General features: G+C 37.6%; 1 protein-coding gene across 2 annotated transcripts in view; it reads left to right on the forward strand.

Moving 5' to 3' along the window:
• The window catches only part of PRKAA2 (protein kinase AMP-activated catalytic subunit alpha 2), a 63,635-nt gene that overhangs the window by 26,029 nt on the left and 23,961 nt on the right, over positions 1–13,645 (forward strand). The window contains exons 2-3 of one of the 2 annotated variants that reach the window (XM_057712212.1): positions 5,436–5,525; positions 5,647–5,788. Coding sequence is in view for 1 of the 2 variants with exons in the window: in XM_057712204.1 (XP_057568187.1) it covers positions 5,647–5,788 (142 nt within the window). In the remaining variant the exon portion in view is untranslated. The remainder of the gene's footprint in view (positions 1–5,435; positions 5,526–5,646; positions 5,789–13,645) is intronic. The other variant, XM_057712204.1, reaches the window with a different exon arrangement.

The raw sequence follows: 13,645 nt of genomic DNA on the forward strand, positions 1-13,645 counted from the left end.
GGGGTGTGTAAGTCCCCCATTATTATTGTGCTACTGTCGATTTCTCCTTTTATGGCTATTCGCATTTACCTTATATATTGAGGTGCTCCTCCTATGTGGGGTGCATATATATTTACAATTGTTGTATCTTCTTTTTGAATTGATCCCTTGATCATTGTGTAGTATACGTCCTTGTCTCTTGTAGCAGTCTTTATTTTAAAGTCTGCTTTATCTGATATGAATATTGCTACTCCAACTTTCTTTTGATTTCCGTTTGCATGAAATATCTTTTTTCCATCTCCTCACTTTCAGTCTGTGTGTGTCCCTAGGTCTGAAGTGGGTCTCTTGTAGACAGCATATATACAGGTCTTGTTTTTGCATCCATTCAGCCAGTCTGTGTCTTTTGATTGGAGCATTTAATCCATTTACATTTAAGGTAATTATTGATATGTATATTCTTATTACCATTTTTTAAATTGTTTTGGGTTTGTTTTTATAGGTCTTTTTCTTCTTTTGTGTTTCCCACCTAGAGAAGTTCCTTTAGCATTAATTGTAAAGCTGGTTTGATGGTGCTGAATTCTCTTAGCTTTTGCTTGTCTGTAAAGCTTTTGATTTCTCTGTTGAATCTGAATGAAATCCTTGCTGGGTAGAGCAATCTTGGTTGTAGGTTTTTCTCTTTCATCATTTTAAACCTTTCACTCCTTTCTGGCCTGCAGAGTTTCTCCTGAAAAATCAGCTGAGAACTTTATGGAGATTCTCTGGTATGTTATTTGTTGCTTTTCCCTTGTTGCTTTTAATATTTTTTTCTTTGTCTTTAATTTTTGTCAGTTTGATTAATATGTGTCTCGGCATGTTCTTCCTTGGGTTTCTCTTGGTTGGGACTCTCTACACTTCCTGGACTTAAATGAGTATTTCCTGTCTCACGTTAGGGAAGTTTAGGGCTATAATATCTTCAGATATTTTCTCAGGCCCTTTCTCTGTCTCTCCTCCTTCTGGGACCTCTATAATGCACATGTTGGTGCATTTAATGTTGTCCCAGAGATCTCTGAGACTGTCCTCATTTCTTTTCATTCTTTTTTTTTTTAATTCTCTTCCTCAGCAGTCATTTCCACCTTTCTGTCTTCCAGCTCACTTATTCATTCTTCTGCTTCAATTATTCTGCTATTTATTTCTTCTAGTGTATTTTTCGTTCAAGTTAGTGTATTGTTCATCTCTGTTTCTTTGATCTTTTAAATCTTCTAGCTCTTTGTTAAACATCTTTTGTATCTTCTCAATCGGTGCCGCCATTATTTTTCTGAGATTGTCTATCATCTTTACTAACATTACTCTAAATTCTTTTCCCGGTAGGTTGCCTAGCTCCACTTCATTTAGTTGTTCTTGTGGATTTTTATCTTGTTCCTTTCTCTGCAACATTTTTCTCTGCCGTCTCATTTTGTCTAACTTACTGTGATTATGGTTTCTATTCTGCAGGCTGCAGGATTGTAGCTCCTCTTGCTTCTGGTGTCTGCTCCTGGTTGGTGAGGTTGGTCCTGGGGCTTGTGCAGGCTTCTTGGTGGGAGGGACTGGTTCCTGCCCACTGGTGGGTGGAGCTAGGTCTTGTCCCTCTGGTGGTTAGGGCCATGTCAAGGGGTGTGTTTTGTGGTGGCTGTGAGCTCAGTATGGCTTCAGTTAGCCTAAGTGGGTGCTAATGGGTGGGGCTGTGTTTCTATCCTGCTGGTTGTTTGGCCTGAGGCATGTCAACAGTGGAACCTCTAGGCTGGTGGGTAGGGCCAGGTCTTGATGCCAAAATGGTGACTTCTGGGAGAGGTCACGCTGATCAGTATTCTCTGGGGCCTCTGTCACCAGTGTCCTTGCCCCCACAGTGAACCACAGCCAACCCTTACCTCCCCAGGAGACACTCCAAGACTTGTAGGTAGGTCTAGTTCTGGATCTTATGAAGTCACTGCTTTCTGCTGGGCCCCTGTGTATGTGAAACCTTGTGTGTGCCCACCAAGAGTGGAGTCTCTGTTTCCCCCAGTCCTATGGAGCTCCTGCACCCAGCCCCACTGGCGTTCACAGCCGAATGGTCTGGGGGCTTCTCCTCCAGATGCCAGACTCTTAGGCTGGGGAGCCTGCCAGGGGCTCAGGACTTTCACTCTTGTAGGAGAACCTCTCCAATATAGGTATTTTCTAGTTTGTTGGTCACCTACCCAGGGGTGTGAGATTTGATTATGTCATGAAAGTGCCTCTCTTACCATCTTGTTGTGGTTATTTCTTTGTCTTTGAATGTGAAATACCGTTTTTTGGTAGGTTCCAGTCTTTTGTCGATCATTGTTCAATAGTTAGTTGTGATTTTGGTGTTTTCATGACAGGAGGTGAGCTCAAGACCTTCTACTCCACCACCTTTTCCAGGATTGAGGAGGTACTTTTAATTTGGATGCTTACTTTCTTTTTCCTCAGCATGGGCTGGCCTTATCCCCATGATGGTGTGTGCAGGTGCAGTGTCCATTGTGCACTCCCAAGACAGTGGGGGCAGGGCTTGGCACCTGCTTGCGAGTCTTCTAGGGGTGGCTGCCATTCATGCATTCCTGGGACAGCAGGAGCAGACCTGCTCACTGGTCTCCTAATAGTAGCTGCTGTCCGTGCACTCCTGGGACAGCACTCCTCTGGAGCCCAAGATGGCAGGGATGACTTGTGCCTGCCCCTGGAGCTCCTGCAGACAGTGTCCTGTTGTCTGGAAGTGCTCACAGGGAGAGATGCTCTTATGGTGTTCCCACCCCTCTCCTTGTGTGCTCCCCAGTGATGGTGCCTTGCCTCTCCTGTGGGCCCTGGTTTCTTCTGAGTACCCCTCAGTTGCTACAGTCCAGTTTCTTCAGGCTGTCTCTGCACAGCAACCCTGGCCTCTTCCTGGGTCTGATCTCTGAAGAGTGAGCTTTATCATCCAGACCCCACCCACACCAAGAGACAAGCATCTAAGGCTGGGGAGTGCAGAGTGGCAGTACTGACCTTCTGTGTTGGTTACTTTCCATTTTGCCTTCCACAAACTACTTGCTGCACTCTCCTCCTAGGCTCCAAAGCTCCCCCTCCATCCAGGCTGATCTCCCTACTGGTGGAGGTACTCCCCAGGTTGCAGGAACCTTTCCTCCTTCATAGCTCCCTCCCTGGGGTGTAGGCCCTGTCCCAGTTCCTTTCTTTTTCTCTTTCCTTTTGTCCTACCCGGTTATGTGGAAGTTTACTTACCCTTTTAGAAGTCTGAGGTCTTCTGCTGGCATTCAGTAGATTTTCTGTATGAATCGTTCCACTTGTAGGTGTGCTTTTAATGTTTTTGTGGGAGAAGGTGAACTGCCTGTCCTGCTCCTCTGCCATCTTGATCCTCCCTCAGTTGCATCAATACCATTTCTTTGCCATTGCTTCAGGAGGAAAAATTTCTTAAGGGATAAAGATGAGTCAGTTATTTCTTCAGATATCATAGACAAAGCAATAACTTTAAAAAACTTTAATTAAATTCAAAATTCCTCTTTATTGGGGTGTAATTGACAAAATTATAAGATATTTAAAGTGTTGTTTATCATGGTAATGTTTTACATTAGATCCTCATATCTTACTCATCTTATAGGTGAAAGTTTGTACCCTTTTACCCACCTCTTATTTCCCTCATCCTCCAGTTCCTGGCAACCACTTTTCTACTCTCTGTTTCTATGAGTTTAACTTTTTTCTTTAATATGCCTCATATAATTGGATCTCATGTAGTATTTCTTTATCTGGCTTATTTCACTTAGCATGATACCCTCAAGGTCCATTCATGTTGAAAATAGGATTTCTTTCTTTTTCAAAACTGAATAATATATTACATTGTGTGTGTGTGTGTGTGTGTGTGTGTGTGAGAGAGAGAGAGAGAGAGGCTGGGGGGGGGGAGGGAAAGAGAGAATATGCACACCACACTTCTTTATTTATTCATTCATTTGTTAATGGACACTTAGGTAGTTTCCATATTTTTGCTTTTGTGAATAATGCTGTAATGAACATGGGACTGTAGATATTTCTTTGATATCCTATTTTTATTTCCTTTAAATATCCAGAAGTGGGATTGCTGAATCATATGATAGTTCTATTTTTTGAGGAATCTCCATACTGGTTTACATAGTGGTTACACCAACATACATTCCCATCAACAGGGCATAAGTGTTCCCCTTTCTTTGTATCTTCACCAACACTCGTTATCTCTTCAGTTTTAGTGACAGCCATTCTGACAGATGTGAGGTGATAGCTCATTGTGGTTTTGAATTACATTTACCTGGTGATTAGTGATGATTTACCTAATGAGTACCTGATGAATTTGTGTACTTGTCCACCGGTATGCCTTCTTTGGCAAAAGGTTTATTCAGTTCCTCTGTCCATTTTTCAGATCAGATTGTTTGATTTTTTGCTGTTAAGTTGTTGAGTAATTTACATAATTTGGATATTACTGCGTTATTAGATATATAATTTTCAAATATTTTCTTCCACTCAGTAGGTTGCCTTTTCATTTTGTTGATGGTTTCTTTTGCTGTCCCACTTGTTTATATTTGCTTTTGTTGCCTTTGCTTTTGTTGTCAAGTTCAAAAAATCATTGCTAAAACCAGTATCAAGGAACTAATCCCCCATGTTTTCTTCTAGAAATTTTATAGTTTCTGGTTTTAAATTTAAGTCTTTAATCCACTTTGAATTGATTTTTGTTTAACATGTGAGATAGAGGTCTATTTTCATTCTTTTGTATGTGGCTGTCTGATTTTCCCAGCACCATTTGTAGAAGAGACTTTCTTTTCCCATTGTATATTCTTGATTCCCTTGTCATAATTAATTGACCTTATATGCATGTGTTTATTTATGGGCTGTCTGTTCTATTCCATTGATCTCTATGTCTGGTTTTATGCCAATACTGTGGTGTTTTGATTACTATAACTTTGTAATGTAGTTTGAAATCAGGAAGTATGATGCATCTAGTATGTACAAAATACTGTGCTGTATACTTCCTAGGGGATTCAGATGAATACTGACTGCCTTATTCAAGGAGAGTAAGAACTAATAGCTCAAGTCATATGATTTTTCAAAAACACAATTACATATAATAGCCTAAAAATGATGACTGACACGTGAGCTTTATAAATATACTGTGAGGGTTTGAAAGAACTAGAGATTCCATCAAATAGGGGGAGAACAGGAAAGCTTTATAGAAAAGTCAGAAAAAAGGGCTCCATGTGGACTTTCTAATGAAATATTATTGAAACTAGTTATGAGTTTTAGTTTATTGTAGCACTTATTTATTCTACAATAATACAGTGACTGGATTAACTGGAAGAGGAAAAAGTAACAAAACATAGTAAATTCTTTTGTTCTGTCCAAAAGATGTTTGAAATATGATTATACTTTTAGGTAGAAATATGAAATTTAGTAATCCTTTCCTTGCCACAAATATTTAATTAACATCTCTGTGCCAGGTGCTGAAAATACAGAAGAGAGTGATAGAGTGTCTGTTCTTAAGGAGTGCATACTCCAGTAGAAGAGACAGACATGAAAAGTTCTATGCAGTAAGTGATATCAAAGTGATATATATTAGTAATGAAAATTTGGGGTTACAGTGGAAGGAAGCATGAATAAATGATTACATTGCTATGACAGCAAGGTTATTTTCCTTTTTCTTTTTTCTAGTTGGAGAACATCAATTGACAGGCCATAAAGTGGCAGTTAAAATTTTAAATAGACAGAAGATTCGCAGTTTAGATGTTGTTGGAAAAATAAAACGAGAAATTCAAAATCTAAAACTCTTTCGTCATCCTCATATTATCAAACTGTAAGTATTTTTGCACCTGATAATGTAAAAGAGAAACTGTCTTGAAATATTACATTTGAATTTACAAATAATTATTTTTAAACTTTTGTAAATATGCAATTTTTTCATATTTATATTTAGCAAGTGTTAATTCATTTAACCTCATCAATCCTTTTTTGCATACTTTTGGTTTAGAATTAAAAGTCTGTTAATTGACTCATGTCTGGCATTCATGTTGAAGGTTATTTAGGACTTTGCTATTTCTAGATTTACTTTATAATTACTTTCTAGCCACTTTTAATTAACATATCAGGATATTTTCTTTTTGGAAAAGGTAGAAAGTAACTGTTAAAGATTATTTGCCATAGTATTATTTGTAAAACTGCAGTCATCACTTTAATTACGGATAGTAAAGCCCTTAGGAAGGCAAATGAAATTTTTTTTTTGATAAGACAAGTTGCAGACTTAGAAGCTAAGTAAATTAAGACTTTAATAAATAACCTAAGTAATTAAATTGGGAGATAATTAAACATCAACTAGATGGAAAATTTAGATATTAAGTATGCAGCAGTGTTCCCTTTACATCATTTGAAGTTGTGTTTAATTGTGAAAATGTAATATGCTAAACACTGAAAATTGTCTTTACTTTTATCTTAAACCTTGGATAGAGTTTAATAAAATAAATAATAATCTTATTGAATAACTGATAATTGCTAGAAACTGTATTGAGCATTTTACATATATAATTTCACTTCATCCTCATAAGTATATAAGGAGTATTATTATCCTCATTTTATAGATAGGAGAATTGCATATCTAAAGAGTATCAGCAACTTGCCCAAGGTCAAATAGCTAGTAAGTTGCAGAGCTAGTAGTTGAGTTAATGTCTGATTTCAAATACGATGCTGTTAATAACTACTCCAGTACCGAGAAAACTGAGAAGAAAACCGGTATTAATATCTTTGAGGTTTTGTTTGCTAGTTCATTATAGTCAGAGGTTATATTTAGCCTCAGCTTTGTTCGTGAGCAATCTTTAGATGTCAGCATTGGTGGGGAATAACTTGATAACCCTGTAGAGGTATGTTGTTTACCTAATAACAAGGCTGCATGGTAGCTGTGGTGGGCAATAGTGCCCCCTGCCCAGATGTCCTAATCCCCTGTGAGTATCTTATATTACATGGCAAAGGAGAATTAACATTATAGATAGATTTAAGGTTTTTAATCAGATGACAAAATAGGGAGATTTTTTGGGGGTTATCTGGGTGGTCCCAGTGTAATACAATGGTCCTTCAAAGTGGAAAAGGGAAACATAAGCCAGAAAAAGGGATTTGAGGATGGAAGCAAGGTCAGAGTGATGGGATGTGAGAAGGACTCAGCTGTCTGTGCCTGGCTTTGAAGATGGAAGAAGGGGGCTATGAGCCAAATTATGCAGGTGGTCTCTAAAAGTTGGAAAATACAAAGAAATGTATTTCACCTACAGCCTCCAGAAGGCAAGGCAGCCCTGCTATGCCTTGATTTTAGCCCAGTGAGGCATGTGTCAGACTTCTACCCTATAAAGCTGTAAGATAATACATAATACATTTATGTTGTTTTAAGCACTAAGTTCTAAGTTTGACAGCAATAGGAAACCAATACAGTAGCGTTCTTGAAATCCTTAAATGAATGTGGATCCAGTTATTGCTGGATTTGGAACACGCATTTAGGCTTTTCTATAACTAGATACATTTATTGCTAGGGAGCCAGTGCAAGTTGGTATGTTAAATAAGGGAGCCCACTCAGTGTATCTTACCAACAGCATGAATATTCCACTGACTGTTCAGAGAAGGCTTTTTCTGGGTTTGACATGCCATTGGGTGACCTGTGATGACTCAGTTTTCACATCACTATGATGAAAACTTCATTCTAACAGTAAGCTTCAGTGTCATTTGAAGTTCACTTGATAAAAATGAACAAGAAATTAGGTCCCTGAAATTGCATGGCAGTACTTGATTATAAGGTTATAATCTAAGACCTATACTCTAGATGATCCATAATATGTATATACAGGTTTTTTAAAAAAAATTTATTTGTTTTTATTTATTGGCTGTGTTGGGTCTTTACTGCTGTGTGTGGGCTTTCTGTAGTTATGAAGAGTGGGGGCTACTCTTATTTGCAGTGTGAGGGCTTCTTATTGCAGTGGCTTCTTTTGTTGCGGAGCATGGGCTCTAGGTATGCAGGCTTCAGTAGTTGTGGCACGTGGGCTCAGAAGTTGTGGTTCACGGGCTCTAGAGTACAGGCTCAGTTGTGGTACATGGGCTTAAGTTGCTCCGCGGCATGTGGGATCTTCCCAGACCTGGGCTCAAACCCATGTCCCCTGCATTGGCAGGAGGATTCTTAACCACTGTGCCACCAGGGAAGCCTCTATATACAGGTTTTTAAAGATTATCATAGGAATTAAAATATCACCTATGAACTCAGTGACTCACTCTACTATTCTGTGTTTCCTTAACTTTAAAATGGGGATACCTCATGGTGCTATATGAGAATTAAATGTGTTCTCACTGTTATAATGTCTACTATTTGATGTGCATTGACCCAGAAGCAGAAATTGGCATCCTACAAGCTGATTCCAGTCCTCTCATGATTCCAAATGATTTTCAGTTAACTGAAGCAGTTCATGTCTGACTTCAACTCCATGTTAATGATGATTTTATTCTAGTTACTGAATGACTTCTAAGCTAAATCTCTTTACTCTTCCTTACTGAGTGGTCATTTCCTATAAGAGGAAAAAACTTGTAAGCCAGGCTAAAAATATCACATGCCAGAGTGAGGGTGGAGAAGGGAGAGATATCTCTATATTTTCCCTATTTCTTGACCTCATCACTTTTAGAATGCCAAGCCTGAAAGATCCCAGTGAAACTGTCCATTTAGGGTATGAGTTCTAGTTCCTTTTCTGTTCCTATAAACACAGATCATTTTATCAATAAGCAGTTGCAGTTGTCATGAGGATTTAAAAGCTTATTTTTGATGTTGTAACTACTGTTGTTTTCTTGCTTCCGTTCCTATAATTATTGATAATTGTTTGATTTTGGTTTGACTACTTCTCTCATTCTGTTTTAGAATTATTTAATTATCTGCTATTTTGTGAAGGAGTTTCAGAATGTTCTCAGAGTTGGTCAGAAGGTAAACTGGCAGAGGTGAATTCAGTGTTTAAAGCTTCTGGCTTCCAGCCTTGAGCTTAATCCATCCAGCCACATTGCCTCTTTGATAATGAATCTGAATTTTTTTTAAAAAGGCATTGATGTATTCTTGCTTCAGAACAAGCTTATTGACATAGCCTTTTAACAGTGTTAGTGATTTAAACAGGGAAAGAGACCTGATCCTTTTAGTGGTTTTGTTTGTTTTCTGCAGTCTTGGACTAACTGCCAAGAATAGTTTCCTTGCTACAGAATGGGCTTCTAGAATAAGCAAGAAAGTTTGAAAACTAAATACTAGAAATGAAGGTTATGTATTGCATAATTTGTCTATTAACTCAAATTGAAAAAAACCTCACTGGGAGAAAATTAAAAGGAATAAATAGAATTGAATGGAAACTCCAAACTTTCCCATGAACTAGAATTTGTTGAATTGATTTTTGTCCTTGTTTTTCATTCCCCCGTGGTTCTTAGGGAAACTTCATTTTAACTGATCAAAGGATCAATACTTTCTAATTTGGTAGAGATGGTTTTGCCTGCCAGCTTTTCAAATCTTTATCTTATCTAACTTCTAGACAGCTTTTAACAGGAAAATGATACCATTTTCTGAGATAGGAAGAATGGAGGAGAACTATGTTGGAATACAGGTGAACATTAATGATCTGCTTTGGCCGTGTTGAGAATCCCATTAGATATCTAAATGGAGATGTCCAATATCATCTTTATCTCCCCAGCACCTGATACAGTAGTAGGTGTTCAGGTGTTCAGTGATTGCTTACTGTGTATGTAAGGAAGTGACATATGACAAGGTCCTAATGATTCTAGGAGGACAACAAAGCAAAAGGATGAAAGTGTGGTGGTAAAGAACATTGTGTGGTGGAAACAAATGGTCTGGTTTGTCTAATGCACAGACTATGCCTAGGGAGATGGAGAAAAAAAAGGCCAGAAAGTTAGCTTGTTGATCCATTCATTCAACAAATGGTGCTCAACAAATGGTACCATTTAGGCACTGGAGATATATCAGCAAACAAAAAGATGACAGCAACAAAATCTCTGCTATTATAGAGCTTGTATTCGTGTGTGTGTGTATTTTGTGTGTGTGTGTATTCTGTGTGTGTGTGTGTGTGTGTGTGTGTGTGTGCGCGCGTGCATACAGCAGGTGGCGATGAAGAGATAGACAATAAATCCAATATTCGTAAAATATGTTGTATGTTAGATTGTAAAGAGGTTAGGGAATGTGCATGCAGATATCTAGAGGGGGGAATAACACATGGTGAGAACAGCACATACAAAGGTGCTGAGGTGGAAATTGCTATAGATGGTAGATCATGGGAGCAGAGTGATGTAGGGGGAATTGGAGTAAGCGATGTGGTCATAGAGGAAAGCCAGGTTGTGTAGGGGATACTAGACCATTGTAAGAGCTTTGGCTTTTAACTCTAAGTAAAAGGGAAGCCATTGGAAAGTTTTGACCAGAAGTATGACATGACCTGACTTATGTTGAAGCAGAGAAATCAGTTAGGGGTCAATTGCAGTATTTTGAGTAAAAGAGATGGTGGCTTGGAATAGAGCATAGTGTGGAGAGTGTTGAGAAGTAAGCGTATTTTGTATTTATTTTCAAGGTAGAGAACAGCATTTGCTGACAGGTTAGATTTAGATTATGAGAGACGTCAAGGATGACTCCAAGGTTAGCTGGCTTGGGCAAATTAAAAAAATGGAGTTGTCATTAATTGAAATGGAAAAGATTGTAGGAGAAACAAGTTTGAAGTGGGGTGTTAGGTATCAAGAATTTGATTTTGGTTTTTTTTGAAGTTGAAATGCTTATTAGGCATCCAAGTAGAGATGCAAGTAGGTTATTTGATATGTGAGTCTGAAGTTAAGGGAAGAGGTATAAACTAGAGATAAATTTGGAAGTCATTAGTATATAGATGGTATATAAGGCTCAAAGACTAGATGAGATCACCAAGGATATGAATATAAATAAAAAGGAATTTCAGGAATTGATCTCTAGGGCAGTATGATGTAAAGCTGTCTGGGAGATGAGGAGGAACCAGCGAAGGAGAATGAAAATGAACAGTTAAAATGGTTGGAGGAAAACCAAGAGAATTTGGTGTCTTGAAGCCAAGTGGAAAACATATTTGAAGAAAGAGAGATTATTAACTGTTCCTTATACTGCTGAATATTGAGTAAAACAAGGCTGAGAATTGACCGTTAGATTTGGCAAGGTGAAAGTTGATGGTGTCTTTGAAAAGAACCAATTTATTGGAATGGTGGGGACAAAAACCTGTTAGGAGAGAATATGAGGTGCAGAAGGAGAGATAGTAACAATAGACAATAAAGGAATTTTATTGAGAGGAGAGACATAGCCGTGGTAACTAGAGGGGAGTGTGGGGTCTAAACAGGGTTCCTTCTTTAAGATGGGAGATATTATAGAATGTTTGTATGCCAAAGGGGATGATTCAGTCAAGAGGGAGAGATTGATACAGGAGGAAGAAGAGCTAATTGTAGAAACAAAGTCATTTAGTAGATGGGGCAAAGGAATCCGGTGCATAATTGGAGGAGTTAGTCTATGACCATAGAGTGTGAGTGGCTGTGTGTGGTAGAGGAAAAGAGACTTAGAACTGAGGAGTCAAAGAAATTAGCAGGCATGTATTGGACAGGTCATCTGTATGGATATCTTGTTCATCCAGAATGATGACAGTGTTAGCAGTGGGGGAAAAGACATTAAGTCAGAATGAAAGGGAGTTGACAAAGAGACTGGTTGATGACTATAACAGGAAAAGGTACTGGGTAGTGTAATCTAATGGCCTGTGCTTCAGAGACAGTGGGGTTTTTGAGGGAGGATTTCCTTTAGACTATAGTTCATTACTAGACATTGGAAGTTGGCCAGCATATAAAATTACATTGTAAGTTAATAAAATCTAGGCTGTAATCAGTAATGGCTGCTAACATCTCAAAAAAGAGACAGACATCACACACCTTTGGCTGGAAGCACACACCGCCATCTAGTCTTTAGAAAGAAAATAAAAATCAAACTGAAATCTGGTCAGGGCTCTGGATCCAACAGTATTTATTGAAGACCTATGATATACTCAGAGGAATCAGCAGCTAAATTTATTAGAATTGCATCACTTCTTTTCTTTTATACCCCAAAGATGTACAAAACAGAAAAGTGCCTGAGAATTCTGTTAATAAATCAGATGAGCCAACAGTGAGGTGACAGGGTAGGTGCTCCTGCTGTTCACTATTCATTTTATTCAGTTAGTTAGGATTGCTTTTAGAGAACCTTTTTTTTTTCTTTCTAGAGTTCTCAGGGAAAATTCCCTTTTCACAGTTCATTTGAAGAAGACTCAACCTTATTTGCCATTTATATTAGTTTATTCTGTATAAAGTGGGGTACATTGTCATATTTCATCCCAGAGACTAACAATTGCTATTATAAATGTTTCTTCTGAAAATCTGTAATCATTTTCAATACTACGGTTTGAATATTTTACTTTTTTTCTATTTCTTTTTTAATTGAAGTATTAATGTCATGTTAATATTTTACTTTTTGCAAGTGTTTAGTTTATACATGTTGTGCCCTCTTCTTAAAATATATAGTTTATAGTTATATCACCAATTTCCTGGCCATTTTTTCCCTCCTCTTTAATGAAAAATAGTAACCAGAACCACCATTTAGAACATACTTTATTTTTTGCACATTCATAATAAAAGGTGCCCCATCTGGGTAGACTACCAAAAGGTTCCCCTGCTTCTGACACATCCTGTGTCAAGGTATACTGCCTACAGGGTGGCCTCTGGGCCACTTCTCAGCCCCTGTTTATGTCTTCCACTGGGTGCCATTAGGCCATGCAGAACTGCACAGCTGTACGTAGTGGCTCTAAATAGCAACTCAGTGTAATTTAGATATTGCTCACCATCAACCAGATTATAAATAATTCTTTATAAATAAAGCAGAGTAGTACAAGAGTGTAAAGCAGTTATATTCCAATAAAGAACCTAAAAATAAATAAATAAAAGCAGAGTAGAACAGTTGTTCGTTTATGTGTTAAATGCAACCTTCATTTAAAATACTAATATTATATTTAACTTTTTTTTTAACAATAACAGCTTTTATTTCTTTAACATTTAGCATTAATTCAACAACAGCAACAAAAATAAACGAAAAGAAAAAGATATATTGTTTGATCAGGGAGCGGAGAGTAGGAGGAAGTGGAAAAATACCCATCACTTTCCAGTGTGGTTGCAAGAGTGGTATCAACCTTTAATGTAAACAATTCTGATTGAAGCATCCACATACCTTCTAACATATACCATAGTACCTTTCAAAAACAATTATGCTTTGTTACATTCTAAATTAAGGAAAAACACTGGTGGTAGCGTAATTACATTGTACAAATGATAGGCAAAATGTTGGATAAAATACATGTCTCATAACAATCTAAAAAAATTATTAAACTTGTTTTTAAAGTTTCAGAACTCTGTGGATGTGGAAGTTGTAGTTTTTTAGAAAAATTTTATTTTGTCAAATAGAGCTGAAGTTCTTTATTGTTTTATATGTTCAGCTTTGAGTGCCTAGAAAATATACATATGTATTTTCACACACACACACACACACATATATATACATGTATTTAATTTTTTTAATATAGAAATTTCATAATGAATACAAAAGTAAAGTATGAAGCCTCATGTATCTGTCATT

This window comes from Hippopotamus amphibius, chromosome 1 (assembly GCF_030028045.1).
Source record: "Hippopotamus amphibius kiboko isolate mHipAmp2 chromosome 1, mHipAmp2.hap2, whole genome shotgun sequence".
NCBI classification, from domain to species: Eukaryota; Metazoa; Chordata; class Mammalia; order Artiodactyla; family Hippopotamidae; genus Hippopotamus; species Hippopotamus amphibius.